At 42.5% G+C, this 22,442-nt stretch overlaps 1 protein-coding gene across 1 annotated transcript in view; it reads left to right on the top strand.

Annotated features, from left to right (window-relative positions):
* The window catches only part of PDZD2 (PDZ domain containing 2), a 217,703-nt gene that overhangs the window by 108,395 nt on the left and 86,866 nt on the right, over window positions 1-22,442 (top strand). The window contains exon 2 of the mRNA XM_044917177.1: window positions 18,339-18,840. Coding sequence (XP_044773112.1) covers window positions 18,339-18,840 — 502 coding nt within the window. The remainder of the gene's footprint in view (window positions 1-18,338; window positions 18,841-22,442) is intronic.

Here is a 22,442-nt window from a genome sequence, read left to right as displayed (position 1 = left end):
TACACACCACTGCCATCTCTGGGTCTCTGTATGTTCTCTTCTGTCTCTTAGAAGGACACCTTCATTGGATTCAGAGTCCACCCTGACCCACTGTGATCTCCTCTGGATCCCTAAGTAATTACATGTGCAAAGACCCTATTTCTGAGTAATGTCACGTTCTGAGGTTCTAGGTAGATGTGAATTTGGGGGGGTGGGGGTAGGGAACTATTCAACCCAGAGGCTTTCCACTAGTACATCTCCAGTTTGAGGGGGAACTAGAATTCATAGTCACATTCCAACACAGGGCCTTAAACATGGTCTTAATATCTGCCTGGACCCTCTCTCTTCTCTCCTCAATCCAGACCCCATGCTTCAGCCTCCTCCCAGCCTAGCTAACTTCTGCTGGACCTCAGACCCCCCGGTACTTCCTGAGGGAAAACTTGCCTGTCCGCATCCACCTCCAAAGTAGGCCAGTCCCTTTTTTAGAAGATTCTGAAGTAACCTGTGCTTCTATTGGAACAATCTTCACATAATTAATATTTTAAAATTTATAGAATATAAATTCATATCTCTATCATTTTATATACCAATATTATCTTATTAAATATTTACCTAGTAGCTAATAAATTTTAACATGCATTAATTTTTATATTACTGTTTCATTATATAAAATTTTATTTCTGTAATATAATTTATTGTAATATAAATAATAAAACATATTAATATTATATATGCTATATATACTAATATATAGTATAATTTATTAGTGTATAAATAAAAATGTTAATAATATTACAATAAGATAACAATATGTTAATAATATCACATTATGGGGCGCCTGGGTGGCTCAGTTGGTTAAGCGACTGCCTTTGGCTCGGGTCATGATCCTGGAGTCCCTGGATCGAGTCCCGCATCGGGCTCCCTGCTTGGCAGGGAGTCTGCTTCTCCCTCTCCCGCTCCCCCCTCTTGTGCTCTCTCTCTCTCTCACTCTCTCTCTCAAATAAATAAATAAATAAAATCTTTAAAAATAATAATAATAATATCACATTATGTTAATAATATAGCATGTTATTGTCAATTATGTCAATAATATAACATGTCAATAATTCATAATATACTATAATAATTATAGATTTCTTTAGAAAATTGACACATTAATTTGTAACATTAATTATAGGTTGACTGTGAAAATCTGTGAGGGCAGAAATCAACTGCCTTTTTCACTGTTTTGTCAGCACTGAGCCAGCATGCCTGCACTCAGAATTTTGAACCTTATTCTCTTTCTATCATCTCCTTAATTTTCAGAGAAAATCTGTTCCTTGGCACAAGACTGACTCCCTTCTGGGTCTGCTAGTGAATGCCTCACAGGGGCTCCCCTTGTGGGGGGTGGGGGCTGGGGGATGGGGGAGTAGGTGTGTGTTTTTTCTCTTCTGCCTCCACATTCACCCATGGAAGCTGGGGAGTGATTTATGGTTGGATTCGGTGTTGTCTGAGGAGTCTTCACATTGTCTTGACCTCCAAGGCAGGGCATTTTAAATACAGCTTCATTCATCGGCCTTATTGGGATTTAAGAATAAAATCTGAAAACTCACTTTACTTATTTGTTCTTCCTCTCAGCTGCTTTTTTTTTTTCTTTTTTTCCCTTCTATGCCTCACCTCTGCCCCAGGGAGAGAGAGAATTGAGACATCTCAATTTTAAAAACCAGACCTTTTCTTTTGACCAGGTCTGTAGACTCTGATCTGGAACTTAAGCCCATTTGGAAGAGTCTGTGAGAGGCCCCTTTGGACTTTAGGATGTATTTACTTGATTGTTTTGAAGTTAGTTCAAGTGAAATTGGGCCTTATAAGCTTTGTACCTGATAATTTAAAAATCCCTCCTTTTCAGCTCTTGAAGAAACAGCAATATTGAAATTTTCCACAGATCTGCTTTGTCAAACTTAGCTTTTCGTTCCCTTAAGTCATCTAGGAGATCATGTCCTTTTGCCCAAAGCCAAAGTACCTTGTGAGAAGAGGTGATGCCAATATGTAAATCCTTTGAGGAAATTGGACAGGGAGGGTAAACAAATCTCATGATGATGCTCTCAGTAGACCATAAAAGCAAATTTTAAAAGACTGCAGTAAGTGTCTTTAGGAGGAAATCTCTAAAGAGAGTTCAGGATGTAAGGTGTTAATAACAGCAAAAAAAAAAAAAATCCTCTAGTTATTGAGAGTTGCCGTGTTCTCTGACAATATGGTGTCCTGGGTCTTTCCCAGAGCCCACATGGAGCTCTTTAAGTATCTGGTGAATTGGGTGCCCTTACCCCTGACCTGAGACCCAGCCATCCTCATAAAGCTCCAATCTGTGTGAAAAGTGGGTGTGGTTTTCTCCTCACTTTGGGAAGTCAGAACAAGTTAAGATACCCCTTTATCTTTCAGAAATGTTTGAGTCTAAATGGAACAAGGCCACAGTGGAAAACACTCATGTTTTTTTCCCCCCCGAGAGATTCGAGAAGGTCCTCTGGTCAATGCTTTTGTTTCTCTTGCTTCCAGATTCTTCCAGATCACACTCTTCCTGGTGTGCAATTCAAGAAATAATTTTTTGGGGTGTTTGTTTTTCCAGGCAGCCCATGGCTCTGATTTTGTTTTTGGATGTTTTCCGTTTGCTCTAAGTTGGAGGGTTCCAAGTTTAGTGTGTGCCGTCTGCCAGCTATTTCCTGTAGAGAACACTTGGTAACAAAGTGAGTTCCTTATATTCTAAGACATGCTTGTGACTCAAATACCCACACCTGTTTGCACCTCATACAAAAGCAGAGGAGCTGGCTCTTCATGCCAGGAGTGTTTTCCCCTCGAGTTGAACTCATGTGTCTACAGAGACCCTCTCTAAACTTTTAAAAAATACCATAATGTTCACTGTCTAATGGCATTGTAATATGTTGAAACACTTAATATTAAAAACAATTAGGCATTGTAATATGTTGAAACACTTAATATTAAAACAATTAAAAACAATTATTATTTATAAATAATTAATCAGTCGTTAAGCATCTGCCTTCAGCTCAGGTCATGATCCCAGGGTCCTGGGATCGAGCCCCGCATTGGGCTCCCTGCTCTGCGGGAGGCCTGCTTCTCCCTCTCCCTCTCCCACTCCCCCTGCTTGTGTTCCCTCTCTCACTGTGTCTCTCTCTGTCAAATAAATAAAATCTTAAAAAAACAAAAACAAAAACCAATTGGGCTTTTGAAATCCCTGCCTCAGAAAAGTGAAAGAAGCCCTTTCAAAGGAGATAGCTGAACCAAAAAGGAGGGTTGTTGTCCAGATATTTGTGACAAATGGCAGAAAGGTACATCAGAGAGAAGTGAATGCTGAGAGTGGTAGCGTCTCTTTTGCACACACGTGCATCTGATTTCATTGTGGCAGTTGCTTGAGTCAGTGTAAGCAGCCCACATATTTTATAAAATATTAGGGGTCAGCTGGTCTCACAGCTTGGTTGGGATGGGCAACCTCCCAGGCTCCACCCAGAGTGCTGGAGCAGTTCCAGGACCTCTGGGACCATCCTCAGAGTTCAGGTCAGGCCAGAAAGCTTGCAGTTGCTCTGGGAGTTGAGGGCTGACCCTAGCCAGATGGACATGGAAGCAAAATAAGAGGCCACCCTTGGTCTGTGTTTTGAAAGACATGTGTCTCATCTTTCTCTGGCAGAGAATATGGCCTACAGTTGGCCACAGTCGCTGCTGGTTGCTCGTGCTAGCCTGATCCCCCACAGCACACGAACACCCATCCTCCACGGAATGACATAGGTCCATGAGACCCTCAAAATGCCTCTCTGTGGGAGCTCTGTGTCTAAGGCACATTTGCCCTGCCTTTTCAGATCTTTATTCTTGGAATCATTTCTGACTCTCTGCCTGTCCCTGTGAATTTGATTTTTCCAGAGACTCCTTTTCCCTGACTTGACTGTGGTTCTCTCTGCTCCACTCAAACCACAGAATCGGCTTTGACCAGTCTCCTTTGTGAGTTGCCCTGTCCGGGATTTCAGACTGGACAAGGGCAGCAGACAAGTCTAACTGGTCAACCTGTGATTACCTAGCAAATTTCTGAAAGGGAAAGGAGCTGACACTGGCATTTCTTATGTGCCAAGCGGGAAACCAGCCTACTTATTCCCTTATCCTCTCCAATCCTCCCCATGACGCCATAGGTCTGTGAGACCGAGGGGTTAGTCTCAGAGGTTAAGTGTCCTGCCCACGGACCCGGGTAGCAGTGCTGGCACATGAACCAAACATAATCTTGCTCCAAATACTTGATACTGGGCTGAATTTTGGTGAAGATGTTTGGGTAATGAGTAAAGAGAATCCTAATCCAAAGGAGCTTCTTTGCAGAAGGAGCCTTTTGCCCTTTGGTTTTTCCAGCTACCGGCCAACAGGTTTGAAGGAAATCTTTGTGAATTCCATCCATCCAACTTGTCTTCTCAAGAATGTTCTGCTGGCTGCTTCTATACCCAGTTAGCTGAGTCCTACCCATCCATAACAGACCTTTTTTGGCTACTGTTATTTCCCATCATCTCCTTTTGGGGAAATACTTTGTTAATCTCATTATATTGCCTTCACTCAGGTTGAGTTCTCCAGGAAGCAGATGCTGAGTTAGAGCTAAGAGTGCAAAATGTTTGTAGGGATAACACCTGTGAAAGGAAACAGGAGAAAGCAGCACTGGGCAAGGGAGCCATACACCACGCTGCCCATGTGACAAAGCCCATCAGCCCAACAGGGAGCTCTAGGCAAAATGTGCCTGGAGTGTAGAAATGGCCAGGCCTCATCTCCCCATTGTCAGGAAGCAAGACTATCCTGTCTCACCGTCCTTCTAGCCAGACAAGAATCAAATTGACATCAGGCAGATTAACAGGAGAACATCAAATTTAATAGCATACAAGGAATCCACACCGACATGGAAATTCCAAAGACAGACACCATGAGGTATAGATGTCATTCTGAACTAAGCAGAAGGAGGTAGCGGTCTGGGATTTCAAAAGTAGGGAATGCAGTTCACAGGAAGATGAAAAACAGTGAATGTTTGGTAAACAAATGTTTTCTGGGCCACTCAGAAGCAATGGGACATAGAGGCTTTGATCAAACAGGCCTTGCTAGGTTCCTCCCTGTCCACCATATCTAGTTCATAGTATAATTTAGTTATCTATGCTGATAGCTCTCTTCCGGGAGCAGGTCGTCTATCTAAATTCTTTTTAGGCAATTGTGGGGGAGGTAAAGAGCTTTTCCTGAATCTGCAGAGTTTTAATTGTTTTTTAACTCAAAATAATCTTCACACCCAAGTGGCCCATCTTGAGGTATCCTGTCCTTGGCCCCATACCATCTTGCTCACCATTGGCCAGGAATTGCCCCCGTATGACCTTGACTTGAAAGCCGAGGCGGACTCTGATGAAGATCGCAGCTGGAGGTCTTGAGCTAACACACTCCTCACCAGCTGGACAGCAAGTCCTTAACTTGAAGGGACATCTGAGTGGTACTTCAGCCCAGAGATTTGCTTGCCTTTTCCTTATTCTAATCTGTGTGGGCCCATCACTGCTTGACTGCACATTATCTCGTACAAGAATCCACAGGAACAAGAGTTCAGAACAACAGGCCAGAAGGTACGCACAGACTGCCTGCAATCAGGAGGGGCAGTTCCTCATGAATAAAAGGTGTCCAGTGCATAGTGCTGCTTGAGAAGCACTGGTCTGGAGTGAGGGCACTGTGGGGAGCGAGGGCAGTGACTGAGCTCCAGGGACCACCTGAAGGAGAGGCCAGCACTGGAGGGCATAGCTGGTGTTAGCCATTTTGTTTGGCCTTGGCTGGGCTGGGGGCCAAGTTGGTTCCTTAATCCTCTGATTCTAGCTAATCTAAGCAAGTATTGCCTCCACTTTTCCAGAAATCTTGGGGACTGTCTCAGCTCATACCTGAGAAATGGAATGAGAGCTGGCCACTTCCACCCACATCCCAAGAAACCACCCACCCCTCCCAAATACTAACCTGCCTTCTGGGCCTGCCTAAAAATACCTCTTGTTTTCCCTAGGGCCCTTTTCTTATGGGTGTGGCACATATTTTGGGTGTAAACATACCACGAAAATGAAGTGGGGAGAGGTTCCTCTTGGCTGTTAGAAGTTGTAGCCCTTTTCCTTCATCCAAACCTTGTCATAATGCCCAACATTAGGATGGGGCTTTGCCACAGTGAATCCCAAGGTCACTGGCTGGGTTTGTTTGCAGTCAGATGGGAATTTGAATCCCAGCTCCACCCCTGCCACCTCTGTGACCCTGGGCAAGTTATTCTCTCTAAGCCTCAGTTTGCTCCTCTCTAAAACATGACTCGTACATAATGTCAGCCTTAATAGGATTGCTTTAGACTGAAATGAGGTAAAGTGCGTGTGCAGTTAACTCAGTACACAGCATGTAGTTACAACTTAATATTGGTATTCACCCCCTTGTCTATTATAACTCTTGTTAGTTTTTGGAGCTCTTAATATAAAGAGACCATTAAAAGCAAGTTTTACATTTTCATATCAACATTGATGCTTATACATCCGATAATTTAAGGTTTCCTTAATGCTTAACTTGCAGTTATCTTAAAAATAGTAGACAAATACAAATGCCTCTGTATGTTCCTTGTCTGAACATAAACTAAGAACAAAGGGCCACAAAGATACTCAATGATGCCACAGTTCAAATTGGTCAATATGAAGACTGCACTGATTGGAAGCCAAGATTTTTAAATTGTTCTGTCCATATCTGTAAGGACTTGGCTTATCTGTTTTCTAGGCCAGAGTTCTGTTGATCTGGCTTTCTTGTTATCGAAGTCTTCCAAACCAAGAAGAATCCTAGAGGATCATGCAGATGGATGAACAAGAGGGAAAATATCCAACAAATCCAGCTTCTTAGGAGTGTCCTTTGCTTAGAGAAGAATGTTGCAAAACTTACAAAGCCAGTGTACAGGAACCTTTGCAGATTATGAGACCTGTCCAGCCCAGCTCTGCCTGCCAGAGAGCCTTGGAAAAGAAAGAAAAAGAAGAAAAGAAAATCAATCTTTAAAAAATTCCCAGTACACTGTATAGAAGAGATTCAAGAGAAGAACAGTGCATGACATTAGCTGGAACACACCGATTGAGGTACTCATTTTGCAATTTCTTAAGTATGTCTTCTCTGCTGACTTCAAAACAGTGAAAGAAATTTGGAAAAGAAGCCCACTATCTTGATGGAAGCTGTTTTGACATAAGTGAAACCAGCCTTGGCGTGAGGTGAGGGCAGGCTCTGGCCAAGCCAATGGAACAGACCCTGGAAGGATTGAGGCAAACTGAGGAAATTGTTTCAAGATGGAGCTGGAGCCACTTGAAAGGGGAGGGAACTGGAGGGTCCAGACATTTCATCAGTGTTTGAATGAGTGTATGAGTAGCTTCATGTGCATTCTGAGATGCATAGACCCCTTCTCTTAGTATCACCTCTGGGGAAGGGGAAGAGGGTGGCTGCCGTTTGAATGGTGCAGTGTGAGAGTTCGTGGATGACTGGCTATTGTGAACTCTCAGATTTGGTTGGTTTTAGGGAAGAGGGAAAGAAAGGGAGAATGTGTGTTACTAAGTCTCATAACTCTCAATGGTTTTCACCATGGAGGAACTTGGAAATGGAGGCAAGGGCAATATGGAACTGAGTCCCTGCGTCATCTTTGACACATTTCTCAGGGCTTGGTGGCCCTGAAGCAGGAAAACAAATTGAACATAATCTCTAGGACATGGTCTGGCTTCAGTAATCCTTGAGCATTGATCAAAGCTCTTTCAAGGCAAGGCCAAGGGCAGCACCACACGGAGGGAAGTGTAGGAATTGCCATAGGAAATGCACCTAGCAAGGCTGGGAAGTTGGACATCAGGCAAAACTCAAGACAGGCAGAGGGCATCCCTGCATTTTGTGTGTCTCAGAGCCGGCCCATCTTCAGCTCTCGGGGGCACATCCTAGCAAAGACCTCTGTGATATGAGGTGTCTTTTGCTGGCCAGGGAGCAAGGGATAGGGGAGCTATAGAAGGTTCACTAACACCAATCCAGGCAAAGGAAGTACAGAAAAAACTCTGGGTCTTATAATAATCTGGTGCTGGTAATCTGGCCTGGACAAAAATAACATGGAGAAAATTAAAAATGAAATGCTGCTGATGTGAATGTGAAGTAACATGAATATATTAACATATGATACATATTATATACTACTACATTAGCATGGTATCTGGAGCTTTTGCCTAGTTACTGTTAATGAGGAAAGATTTCCCTTTTTTTTTTTTTTTAAGATTTATGTATTATTTTAGAGAGAGCGGCAGGGGGAAGGGCAGAGGGAGAGAGAGAGAGAATCTCAAGCAGACTCCCCACCAAGCAGAGCCTGAAGTCAGGCTCAGTCCCATACCCCTGAGATTGTGACCTGAGCCGAAATCAAGAGTTGGATGCTCAACTGCCTGAGCCACCCAGGCGCCCCAGAAAGATTTCCTTTTGAAGCAGAGTTGGTTTATGATAACAGTGGAACAGTGGGGGAAAATCTAGGAGACCGAATGAGAAGGAGTACGTGCTCCACTTAAGTGCAGTCGCATGAGAATTTTTGAAGGTAGGAGAGGCTACCAGGGGTTTCCATAGCCTCAACTGGAAGGCGTGGTGGCTATATGAGACAGGATAGATGAGGTGCTAGCAGGTCCCATGAGGGCTATCTCCTCAGGATAATCAGGTATGATCTGAAGGAAAGGGAGAGAGATATCATCAAAAGGGCATGTCTGCATGAATCAAGATTTTTGTAAGGGGTAAATGGCAGAGAGAATGCAGAGGGACATAAAGACTGGTGACTAAGAACCTAGTAAAAAGAAATTGTTTTTAAGATGCAAGAAACAAAAGACCACATATTATATGATTCCATTTATATGAAATGGCTAGAAGAGGCAGCCCTGTAGAAACAGAAAGTGGTGGGCTGGGAATGGGCATTAACCATAATGGGCATGAGGGATCTTAATGGGGTTATGAAAATGTTCTAAAACTGATTTATGGTGATGGTTGCACAACTTGGTAAATTTCCTAAAAATACTGAATTGTACATTTGAAATGGATGAATTATTTGCTGTGCAAAGTGTGCCTCCATAAAGTCATTTTTTTAAAAAGGATTTTTTAATAGAAATTCTCATTGACCGGTCATTTTTATTATGGTGCTTATTAAGTGACAGCCACCATGCTAGGGGGATACAAATATGAAGATCTTCACAAACAGAGAGGGCATAAGTAAGCAGTTTTCAAAGAAGGCAAATGACTAATAAGAATTTTGACCTCACTAGTCATCACTGATTTGCAAATTATGACATGAGGTAGGTTTTGACTATCAGGCTGGCAAAGATTAAAAAGTGACAATATTCAGGAACAAACAGTTCTCTAAGACACTACTGCTAGGATTCTAAATTGTTACCCCCTTTCAAGAGGAAAGATTAGAATTTTAGAATTACATAGGAAACCCTTGAATATGCTCTTGACCAGCAAGAACCTTGGACCCAGAAAATCTACCCAAAGGAATTTATCTTCTGGGGTCTTAAAATACTATTAATAGTCTTGCATCTCCCAAATTTCTCTCTCCAGACTAGTCCTCTGCTCCAAAGTCCAGATTTAGATATCTAGCTGCCCACATCCTCTTCTCAAGTTCAGCATGTCCAGAACTTAACTCCAGAGTGGATCTATGCATGCAGACTAGGTCAGAGACACCCAAGCCCAAAAGACTGCTCTTCCAGCTCAGGTGATGGTGGCTCCACGCTTCCAGTTGCTAAAGCCAAATACTTAGACGCCATACACCACCTCTCGCTGTCTCTCACACCCTCTGTCAGAGCCAAAGGCACAGGCTATTTACTCTGCCTTCAAAACTGATCATGATTCTGACCATTTCTTACCATCCCCACGGCTACTCTAAAGTTGAGCTTATCTCCAGCTGGAATTTCTGAAGATGATCTTCTATCTGGTCTCCCTCCTTCTACCCTTGTCTCCACCCCAGTCTATTCTCAACACAGAAACAAAGGGGATCATTTTGAAACATAGTACATATCACATTACTCTGTGGCTCAAAAATATTTCCCACAAAAGTCTTTACAGCAGCTTTTACAGCCTTCCCTAAACCAGTCCCTGTTACCTTACCTCCTATTGCTCTCCTCCTTGCTCGCCCCTTGTCTCAAACCCTCCTATTCCTCAAACACAGCAGGCCAGCTTCCAGTTTACCACTCTTGCACTGGCTCTTGCCTCTATCTGGAACAATCTCCTCCCAGGCGGTGGCCCGGCCAACTCTTTCATCTTCCACAAGTCTTTGCTCAGTGTGTTCTTCCCAGTGGGGCCACCTCAGGTGCAGAATATAAAATTTCAACCTGGCTCTTCCAACTCCTGGCATGCTTGATCCTCTTTATCCTGTTCAGTGTTTTCTGTTTTCCATAACACGTCTCACCTTCTCACATATGATATAGTTGGATGCTTTAACAGGTCTATTGTTTATTGCCTATCTCCCCCTACTAGATAGTAAGCTCCACAAAGACAGGCATCGTTTTGTTCACTGCTGTACCCCCAAATGCCTCACAGTGCTTGGCATATAATAGGTACTCAATAACTATTTGTTGAATGAACGAATGATTTTGTAATGAGCAAGTAGTGATTTTATAAACAAAAACAACAGCTTTATGTCATAAAAGAAAAAAGTGATGAGTTCCCATGTACATTTTCTGAGTCATCACTCCGCTCGTGAGGTGAGACTGACTCATTCATGCACAGCAAAGTCTGACTTTCCCGGCATTCCTTCTGCCCCCCAGGGAAAATGTGACCATCATCAGGATGACTTAGCCAAGCTACAAGGCTGGAGTTCTGATTTGATTCTATATAGGCTGCAAGTTGATCTCATATAGTTATAAGAAACCCTGATTCACTCACAGTAATTTAATAAAAGAAATGCAATCAGTTGCAAAGAGAAGCCTGCAAGTTCTCTTTTAAGGGCCAGTATCTCTGTAGTATGTTTTATTAGGCCTGTTCTCATCACTGATCAGGCATTTTCTACTTAATTTAGCTTCTGAGTTTCTGTTTTCAACAAGGTAGATGGTGGCTTTAAAAAACCTTTTATTGCGGGGCGCCTGGGTGGCTCAGATGGTTAAGCGTCTGCCTTCGGCTCAGTGCATGATCCCAGGGTCCTGGGATCGAGCCTGGCATTGGGCTCCCTGCTCTGCGAGAGGCCTGCTTCTCCCTCTCCTTCTACTGCTCCCCCTGCTTGTGTTCTCTCGCTCTCTCTGTCAAATAAATAAATAAAATCTTTAAAAAAAAAAAAAAACCTTTTATTGATTTGTGCAGAAATAAGATGCATGAAAACCTTTGAAGAAAACTGGAACTTCTTGTAAACCTGTTGCTATATGTTGGAAAGGACCAAAGCTCTGCTTCCTTGCTGTTAATCTATACTGGAGTTGAAAATGTGTAGTGCATCCTAGCATAGAGGCTACTTAAATCATGCTTGTTAGTTTGAGAAGTGAATTTCTAGATAAATATGAAAATCAATGATACCTTATTGCTAGGAAATCAAAACAATTTTTTCCATTAATCATATGATTTAGCTGCTTTTTATCCAGTGTTTTTCTGCTGTGCCTGCGCCACCCCCATCCCTTTACATCCAGAAGCTCTTAGCAGGAAACAGAAAGAGAACCAGCTCTGCTTCCGCACAGAAGTGGATATTACAGCCAGGGGTTGCAGGAAATGGAATTCCAGTAGGGAAAGGGAGGAAGGGAGTACACTTAACACTGCTGAACACAAATGTGGCTTCTGCCTTTGAGGTGATGCACTGAATTTAATCAGTGTTTGTAGATCAGAGTGTAGAACACCTACCCTCTTTCTTACTCCTCTTAGTGTATTTCACCTCTATCTGATATGCCTTAAAGATTCAGTATTGGTTTGTTTAAGATGCATAGTTATTTTTATTTCTTAGTCGCTGGTGTCAAGAAAAAATATATCATTAAGCTCCTGCTATAAGTTCAAAGTTGGGGAGCAGTTCCAATTATAAACCCTGTGTATTCTCCTGCTATATGTCAAGACTTATGATTTTACTCTACTAGTAAGCTAACCAAGTTGGCCTGCCACAGTTTCATGAATGTGGACAGAAAGCATGAGATTCTTTGACCAAAGATAAAAGACAGTTTATTATTCATAGAAATAGCAGTAGCCAGAGTATCAGCATATTTAATATGCCCCAATTCCCTTCAGGGCAACAGGGATCTCTGTCTTGGTGTAGAGATGGGTATGATTTAAATTTTATGGCTAAGCTATGTGGTGGTGGCAAGTTTTGGTAGCTGATAATTTGGGTTGGGTTTGAATGGCTAATATTGTAGCATAGTTCAGAAAAAATTCTTGAATAAATATTTACCCTATTCTTCACTATCAACTTGTGTTTCCCAATCCAAGTTGTCTGATAAAAAATAATTAAATACAGATTTTGTAACAAGAGAACAGATTCCTGTATTCATATTCTCTGTTCTTAACTCCAGATGAGGGAGAAGAGGAAAGAGTTGCTGACCCCCAGCTGTTGATGCTGGAGAGGGAGGTGAGAATCAGCAAAACTGGGCCGCATCAGTCACCTCCCTCACGCAGCAGTTGGAATACGGTGTTCTATTCACTTATACTCTAAGCCTAGACTCCGGTCTGTTTTCAGAGCCTTACTGGTACCTGAGCCCCATCTTCTTCCACCTAATCGGGGCTGTCCTAGCAAAGAAGTAGATGGATTTGTTTTCAGAAATGGCTATATGAGCACACATGGATAGCAGTCACTTCTCAGCACAATATACAGCCCAAAAATTCTGCCTACAGAGTCCCGAAAGAAAGTTTGGCTCATTCCAGGGAGGGTTGTGGAACTGGGGAGAAGTAAGCCTGAAATACCAAGTAGCTGGGAGGCAGCGCCTGAGAGAGACTGCCCTTGGGGAATCTGGTTCTCCAGGAAATGTTTGTCATCCTCCCACCTGCTCCTACAGAGCTGTCTGAACTTGCCTCCCTCCGTTTCCCAGCCAAGACTTCACTGGGAAATTAATCTGTATATATTTAACACTTCCTCTCAACCCATTCTCCTCTGGGAACCTACATATTTACAACCTCAGACAGCCCTCTGGGTTAATTAGGCTTAGCAGGTTTTCAAAGGAACACAAACAGCTTCTTAGCCTTCCCCTTGCTTCTTAGGCAAGAGGCAGTCATGGGCAAGAACAAGTGATCTCCGTTCGTCCTGTGTGTTAGACAGAGTGGCTATTAGCAGTTAGTCCCATTTTGTAAAACTCATACCCGGTCGTAGGAACTCATCTAGAAACGTCTTGCCATCAGTGTTTGTTCTCCTATTGTCTATGCTGGGGACCGGACTTACTCAGATGAAGTAAGAATGTCTGCTTTGCAGAAAAATCTGAGTTCTAGAATTCTTTTATGTTGTCTGAGTTATACAATGCTTTCATGGCATTGTGCTACAGGCCAATGCCCAGGGGTGGTAATCCAACTTACTCTGAATTACACATACATATACACCAGTGGTTCTGCCTGGCAACACCCCTCTGTGGGTTCACACTATGTACCAGGCATCAATAATTGATGGCCAGATGCCCAAGAGGATTTTCAAAGGCACCTGGAGATTGCTTCTTCTGAGATCGTTGGCAAAACAGTCTAGAATTTCAAAATTGCACAGCTGCCTCACGCCTTCTTTTGATAGAATTGGGGCATGGGCAAATAATGTGTGTCGGCCTTCTAACACCTATCTGTCTTTGCCTCTCTCTCATCTCCTCCCTGCCTGTCCTTATTCTTTAAACTCCAGGAAGCTTTATCCCTCTAGCTTTTCCTAGCACCCAACCTCACCTGCCGACCCTTCCTAGGCCTCCCACCTCTGGAGAGCGCAGACTCCAGAATTAGGATAGAAGATCAAGAAACAGAGGAGGTGCTCAAAACTTTATTTATTTATTTATTTATTTATTTTTGGTTAAAGCACATTTTGAGGGGAAAGGGAGGTGGGAAGGGATTTAGTCACAAAAGGTGCTTGCGAAGACCAAGTGAAATGAGGAACCTCAACACATTTCAGAGGGAGGGTTCTAGGCTAGAATTTGGAACTTCATTTCTGGATATGCTCCATATGGATATGGACTATCCTGGGATGGTCAAAATCAAATACATTTTAATTGAATTGAATTAATAACTTCATATGCCAGAGGACAGTTTCAAATTTTGGGGAGAAACCAAAAAGTAATTATATGGTAGAGAAGCTTCTGAAAGGTTAATTTTACCTGTTGTTGTTGAAGAGGAGACCTGTTTTTCTGGACCAGGATTGTGTTCCATTTCTTCTTTCTCAAAGACTGACTTGGAAGTCTAAAGAGTCTAATGGTGGGTAGGAATTCTTTTGAATAGAAACAGAGATTTGGAAGTATGAATTAGCTAGGAAAGTGCTGGAAAAGTTAGGTAAGTCATTTCAGTATGGATGGATAGGGAATGTGGAGGCATTACATATAAGGTGATTGGAAGAATTACAAGAAAACTACCCCCCTGCCTAAAAGTCTTCTCACCAAGCTGTTGTGGTATCCATAGTTCATTCATTACACTTTGTCTTCGGGATGACCTTAGAAGGTTCAGTATCCAGGAAGGAATAAAATAACCTGTCATACAGTTCCCTGAAGGTGTCAGAGCCTTATTTATTGCTAGGAAGTCAGGCGACGATGGGGAGATGGTGCCAAATTGAAGATAAACTCCTCTTGCTTTGTAATTTTGTTGAGCAAGGACCCTGTAGAAATTTCTGAGTAAAATAATCTCAGTCACAAGGCTCTTGGAGCTTCCATGAGAGTAGAAATATCCAAGATCCTATGCTCTGAGTCAATGGGCCTGCCTTTTCGACACTGAAAAGAAGGTCTCGGCACAGAACCCATCAAATTGTTTGGAGTTTTTAATGCAAAAGATAGAATCCCCAAAGCAATTATAAAGGAATTGCCTCTCCAGGTAGGATCTTCTTCTGACTGATGGTAAATGTCCAGGAGACCTAGGACAACTTGGACATAAAAAAGGAATGTTTCTGTTGTTCCAGGGTGCTGTTTTGTCCTTGGCACTGGGTTAGTACCTTCTGGATGGCCTGCTCCTTTAATCCCAGAAGTCTTCCCAAGAAACTAGCATTCACAGTTATTAAAATGTAGAAGCAACTTGGAGATGACCCATTTTAACACCCTCATGTTCCAGATGAGGACACTAGGGTGATTGAAACATCACAAGTGTACAGTGCACATGGGGTTTGGGAAGCAGGAGAGCCTGGGTCGACCACTTGGCAGTTATGTGAACCTGGGCACATAACTAATATTTCTGAGCTTCAGTTTCTTCTCCTGTAAAGAGTGTTCTTACGGAGCACCTACTCAAAGAAGTAACTCAAAACTTGGCCAGAATTATTATATTTGCTATTGTTTTTTAAATGAGACAGAATTCACATCACATAAAATTCACTCTTTTTAAGTATACAATTCAGTGAGTATATTCACTATGCTGAACGACCATCACCACTAATTCCAGAACATTTCCATCACCCCTAAAAAATCCTGTACCCGTTAGCAGTCCCAGTTCTCCCTTCCCCCCGGCTCCTGGCAACCACTGATCCACTTCCTGTCTCTATGGATTTGCCTATTCTGGAAATGTCCTATAAATGGAGTGACATATGGCCTTTTGTGGTCTGGCATCTTTCACCTGGCCTCATGTTTTCAAGCTTCACGTAAGTTAGAGCATATACTTCATTCTTTTTATTGCTAAATAATATTCCTTTATAGGGATATACTTCACTTTATCTCTCTGTTTGTAGGTTGATGAAAATTTAGTATAATCACCATAGTTATACACGGTTAGGCCAAAGCCAAAATGAGAACTTGGGTGTCTGATGCTCTCCCTGGTCCTGTTTTTACTACCCTATGCTGTTCTTCAGAATATCTGGCATATGTCTTACATTAAGAGCAGTGATTTGCTCAAAGAAACCCTTACAACCTGGCTAATAACTACTCTTAAGATTTTATACCTTTACAGAGATTTTTCCAGGGTAGAAAAAAAAATACACAACTCAAGAAAATGAAATCTAAACATTGTAGAAAAATTGTGCTGAGAACCAAGTTTAATTTTCATTTACTAGTCTCTAGTGGACTGCTCTTTACCTGTTCATTTCACTGTATTACACAGAACAACCCAAGGTCTGTGTGGTAACCTTTATCTACCTGGCTTTCATGTGTAAGTTCATTACCATGGTTTATAGCCCGGGATCAAAGAAAAGTTTTTGCTGACTTTGGTGGTTGTTTGAGGACCCGTCTCTCTTGTTCACTCTACTCCATGGTAAAAATTCAGAATTATTCTCTTCTTCAGTGAGACTGACACTGTTGCATTAACCTGACCATTAGGTATGAGTGATACATGGCTTTGGCCCAGAATTTAGTACATTTCAAACACAGCTGGTCACCTCTCCTTATAGCCTGGCTCCTTCCTGCATACTAACTGCCCCAGCTCTCAGGTCTGAGCTTCAGGCCTGGAGGGAGAGCAGAGAGCTTGGCATACTTGAAAAAGTTCTCTGCTTTTCACTTATTGAGGACATAGGCAACAAAGCCCCAGGCCCCCTCTCTGGGGGCACATGAAGACCAGAAGCAGGTCCAGCTCATTAAGGATTTGGTTGTTGACATTCTTTGCTTGTGACCGGGTGATGTGTAGAATGTGGCAACATTCCATGGTGAAGGCATTTCCCTGGGTTCATCTGGGGTGTGTGTTTCTTTATCTTGGGTGACATGAGTGGAGGGTCTAGCCCAGCCTGGTTTCCTGACTTTGAGCAAGTGTGTTTTCTTTGCTAAAGCTTTCATGGTCCTGAATACCACTAATTATTTATCTCCTTTGATGTTCTATTTATGGTTATTCCTTAAGATCTGGAGCAGTTATTGTGTGTCAGTCTTCACATGCATCATCTCATTTCTATCATTTCCTGCTTCTGAGTGTTTGGCACTCCTCAAGTACATGAAACCCAACCAAGCCTGGCTTGTCTTCGTTGAGCTAAGATCCCTCTTTCCTCTCACTTTTCCTGGTTGACAGTTTCCAAAAGCCTTCTTTGTCTCCGTCACCCTATGTCTGCATGTTTTTCATTATGTTGGGGTTCCTCTTAATGCAATACCCAGACTGAAAATGAGACTCCTTGTGTTCCAGGAACAACCCAAACTAGAACCATTATCAGGAAGTGAACCTGATGCTCATTTAATGCAGCGTACACCTCCCAGCGCTTATTTACCAGTTGCATTTTTTTTTAAGATTTTATTTTTATTTATTTGAGAGAGACAATGAGATAGAGAGAGCATGAGAGGGGGGGAGGGTCAGAGGGAGAAGCAGACTCCCTTCTGAGCAGGGAGCCCGATGCGGGACCCGATCCCGGGACTCCAGGATCGTGATCTGAGCCGAAGGCAGTCGCTTAACCAACTGAGCCACCCAGGTGCCCCTACCAGTTGCATTTTGATACCAGCCAACACCCCTCCCCGCTGTGCTCTTTTATCACTTTAATGCTGTGAGGCAGAGGTTCTTGTTGTGCAGTAGATATTTTGATCCTAAGAGCAAAACCTTACTTTCCCCTCAATCGATTTGAGCTATTCTTTACCCTGGGGACTTGCAGAGTAATTATGGCAAAACTATATGAATGGAGGAGTGCCTGCTGGCTCAGTCCATAGAGCATGCAACTCTTGATATCAGGGTCATGAGTTCAAGCCCCACACTGGGCATAGTTCACTTAAAAATTTTTTTCTTAATTTTAAAACTATGTGAATGGGAGGCTAGCATAATTCTGATGTAAGAAATTGTTGAGGAGGGGCGCCTGGGTGGCTCAGTTGGTTAAGCGACTGCCTTCGGCTCAGGTCATGATCCTGGAGTCCCGGGATCGAGTCCCGCATCGGGCTCCCTGCTCGGCGGGGAGTCTGCTTCTCCCTCTAACCCTCCTCCCTCTCATTCTCCCTGTCTCAAATAAATAAATAAAATCTTTAAAAAAAAAAAAGAAATTGTTGAGGAAAGGCAGAATTATTGTTTTTTTAATCATATATTAGGATTGGCTCTGTGAATAGAAAAACCCATTTCTAACTACTTACCCTAGGGTATTTTCATTAGTAATTTCTAGTTCCTGGGGGTTTTGGTTTGTTTGGGGGTTATTTTTATCATCAGCAATTATGTAGATTAAAAGAATGGAGTATTGAGTCTCTTTAGGAAGCTTAGTACCTCAATTGCTTGGGCAGGGTGTTAATCACACGGGTCCTGTGTGGGCTGCTGAATGTGTCAGCCCGATGCACTGGTCAAGAAGGATGTTTTGAGGGTTTTAACCGGCACCTCTGTGTTTGTTGCAGTTACCTGGCTGAGCAGTGCTGGAATGGCGGCTTTATCTACCTGATCATGCTGCGCCGCTTCAAGCACAAAGTCCATTCTCCTTATAATGGCAACAGTAGCAACAGCTCTGAACCAGGAGAGACACCTTCCTTGGAGCTGGGTGACCAAACTGTGAAAAAGGGGAAACGAGCAAGAAAGTTTGGGGTCATTTCCAGGCCTTCTACCCAGAAGGCCACTGAAGAACCCAAGAGCAGCCCTGGCTGTGAGTTTGACAATGACCCCATCTCTGAGCTGGACAATGGCCCAGACCCTGAACTTGGAAATGGTCATGCTTTTGAGCTAGAAAATGGCTCAGAATCTCTCAAGGAACTGGCTGGATCCCATCTAGACAGTTCAGAAGCAGACAGAGGGACAGAGCATAGCATTCCAAAGACAGATGCTTCTCTACCCACAAGCAATGACAAACGCCGCTTCTCAAAATCTGGGAAGACAGACTTCCAATCAAGTGACTGCCTGGCACGGGTAAGCTTTGGTTTGATTATAGAACCTGAATTTTAAAAGAAATACTGTTGAAGTTGCTTTTACGGCTTAGAAAATATATCTAAGATGGCCTTGTATTTGGAAGCCAACACATTTATTATGATAAATGGTCAGAGGACATAACAATAACAAAAAAAAAATCCAAGTCATTTTATCCTACTTAAATAAAGAGCTAGTTGAGTGATCCTAAGTGGAAAATTCAAGCCTTCTGTGGTATAATTTGAGTCATATGAGGCCCAGATAAAGTACTTGAACTGCATCATTATTTATCACTACCATCCCCAGTGGAATTGCCACAGCAAGGCCAAGAATTCCTGGTGGCAGCTGATAGCATGAACATTCAAGCCTCAGTATTACACAGGAAGGATATTCACCACGCAGAGAAGCATCTGCTTTTCTTTTTAACACTTCAAAACCAGTGACATTTTTATGGGTTTATATTATTAAATTGCTGAATTCCAGTAAAGGTTGGAAATTTCACAGAAATCTCTGATACTGTGATATCCAGCTGTGATGGTCAGGGTTGGTCTTCCCTAAAGGCAAAGCAGATGTGGTATACTCTGAATGGTAATGGGTACACTTCTAGCCTCAAATCATCTCCTTCGTTATAACCAACATTCTCTCTTGAAGTGATATTTCTTTCGGGTAAGCATGTTCCTTCCAAGAATCCTCTTGGCAGATACTCTTGTGGGTTCCTAATGAAGCAGTAACTTACTACGTGGTTTCTGATTGGTTTCCTGAGTCCCTCCAGGAGACACCCTTTCAGAATAAAAGAGAAAGTTGGAAAGATAGAAAATGGGCACAGAAGAAGTATCAAGTTCAGCTTTGCAGGCTGCTGAAATGGTACCCTGGCAGTGAATAGAATTTCTAGTAAGTCTATTTCATGCATATTTCTGCAATCATAGCTAATCTATATAACGGGAGGAGAGGAATTAAAATAACCCCTCTCTCAGGGGACTATGTTCCTTCATCTGAGGATCTCAGTGATCTTCATAAAGCCTTACCCAGAGAGGCATGATTTGTAGATGGAAGGTGTAAATGAAGAAGAAAAAAGTAATGTCTCTATCAATGATTTTCTACAAACTTTATGGTCCCCCTCAAAAAAGAATTAAGGGCAATAAAAAGATTATAATGTGTTTCTTATTGGTAATACTCTACTTGGATATGACTTGTTCTCCTAATGATTAAATTATGAATGCACAGAAAGCCTAGAGTGAATAAATTAGGAAGTGTTGGTTCTCTTAATCATTTTGAAGGTTTAAGTTACCAAAAGAGATTGAATCTCATATACAGTCCAAACAAACAGGCTTTCATTTGACCTAGGACACAGTGGAAATAATTTGGAAATGACTTTAAAGAAAAAAAAAAAGACCATTTAAGAGGCTACTATTCTCTGCTCATCTTAACTGAAGTCAATAATGTAAAATTGAATTTCTGGATTAGACTATCTGAAGACTACACATATCAGAGTTTTTTTGCCTGGTTTTTGCACTCAAGGTCAAATGTCCAAGAAGATATAAATGAAACGGTGATTTAAAAAAAAAAAAAAAACTAGATCTTTTGCCTTTGGGACATTTTTTTAAAGCCACATGCCTATAAAAAGGAGAGACCTGCCATCTGGAATTTGCATTCTTCACAACTGGCCATAATCTGGAGAGCGAGTATTGACCCTGGGTTATACTTTCCATCTTAGAAAGTCAGCATAGGCCACAGACCCTCTCAGGCACGAATATATTTTAACACCCTTTTCTGCCCCAGAAGCATCATTGTTTGATGCACTTACCCAGGATTGATAGAGTTGGCGAGAAGGAGGTTGTCACAGCTTCCCCTGAATCCAGGTGGCCCCCCAACATTGGGACCAGTAGACCATCACAGAAAGTCCTGTAGGTTCTTGGGCTAAGCAGATTTTTATTTTTACTCCAGGATGAGCCCAAGGTCATGCTAAAATGGAATTTCCAGAAAAACAAAAATTAGGTATTTACCTCTTAAGCCCTCGGGGAAAAAAATTCCATTGCATTTGAATAATGGGAGATTAAACATGTAAACATTGTTCCATTTCTGCTTTATTAATGATTTAATATATCTACAAAGACTTAATAAATTACAGAAAAGGCTTATAGTCATTCAGACCATTTTTATTTGTCGGATGCTTCTTTTTCATAGACTGTTATTTGTTACATGAAAATAAATCTTCAGTCTTTGTTTTCATATCCTCTTTCCCTTTAACAGAACTATAGGAAACATATTTCCTCTAATAAATATCTTCTTTTTAAAAAGCCATATGTTTCTATAAAATATCAACACATAATAATACATATGCAACCAGATTAATCTTTGAAACTACAAAAGTTGGTCGCATTGTCTAAAACATAATCTCCTAGGACACAGATAGGCAATTTTAGAACTGAGGTCAGAGTTCCTTACTCCCTGTCTAGTGAAGACCATTACTCATCCAAGGGGAAAGTTCTTGCAAGCCTGTTTATTACAGATGTGTATTTTTGTAATGCAGCGTGGTAAAAAATAAATACAACTTAGTCACATAATAGTGAAAAAAAGAATCCTACCATTTGCCAGCCAGGTGAATTGATTTATAGCTGGTGTATGTGTCTATGGGTCCATTTGTGGTCTCACCCTAACACGTGTAATTCGCCTGTACAGTATCAGACCTCTTCCCTCAGCAGAGACCTCAGGAAGTCTGAGTCGTTCAGTGCAGGTGGTCTGCAGAGACCTCAGGAAGGCTGCCCCAGGTCTGAATATGCAGGAAAAGGAAACTGAGAAGGAGAGTCACACCCAGGACATCTCCTAGGTTGTCCCTGATGTTTGCATCAAGCAGAAACAGCATGAGGATGGTCCTATTCTAGTAAGTCCCCCCCCATGGTCACTGGGTGAACTTCTATCCTTCTATGTGGTAATGTCCCTCTTCAGTCCATGTCTGCTCCTTCACCTCTCTCCTGAGCCCCCCCCCACCCCATCCTTTCTACCAACTGCCTACAGTGTATCTCCATCTTGGGTATTTCACATCATGCCTAAAACTTGATGCTTGACTTTCCCACATCACCAAGCTGGCTCCAGTATTCCAGGTTCCACCACCCGTAAAGTTGCCCAAGCCAGAAACCTGAGATTCAACTAGCAGTCACTCACCTGCTTTGTCTAGAACTTTCCCTGGTTTTGTGCTGACAATCCCACATCCTAGGAAATGCCTTCATCCCAGCAAATTGGGACAGTTGGCATCCTGGAGTCAACTGAAATGCTGCCCTCTTCCTTCCACACTGTCCAGTTGATCACCAAGTCCTGTCAACCCCGGCTCCCTTCGGGGTCTCTCTCCCTTTCTATCTGGGTCAAACGGCTTTCATTTCCCCCATGGTGGTCCTAGTATTCTGCTACCCATCCCACTGTCCACTGTCATCCCGTCATCCAGTGTCTCCACAGCAACCAGAGAGACCTTTCTAAAGAGAGCACCTCAGGCATGTGTGTGCATCCTCACACACACTGAAGCTTAAGCCCTTTGGGTGGGTCCGCTTTACCTTCAGGGTAATACCCAAGCTCCTTAGCTTGGTGAAGCACAGGAACCCTTTCACTGTATG

Source organism: Neomonachus schauinslandi, chromosome 7 (genome assembly GCF_002201575.2).
Source record: "Neomonachus schauinslandi chromosome 7, ASM220157v2, whole genome shotgun sequence".
Taxonomy (NCBI): Eukaryota; Metazoa; Chordata; class Mammalia; order Carnivora; family Phocidae; genus Neomonachus; species Neomonachus schauinslandi.
This window is presented reverse-complemented; position numbering and strand designations above follow the sequence as displayed.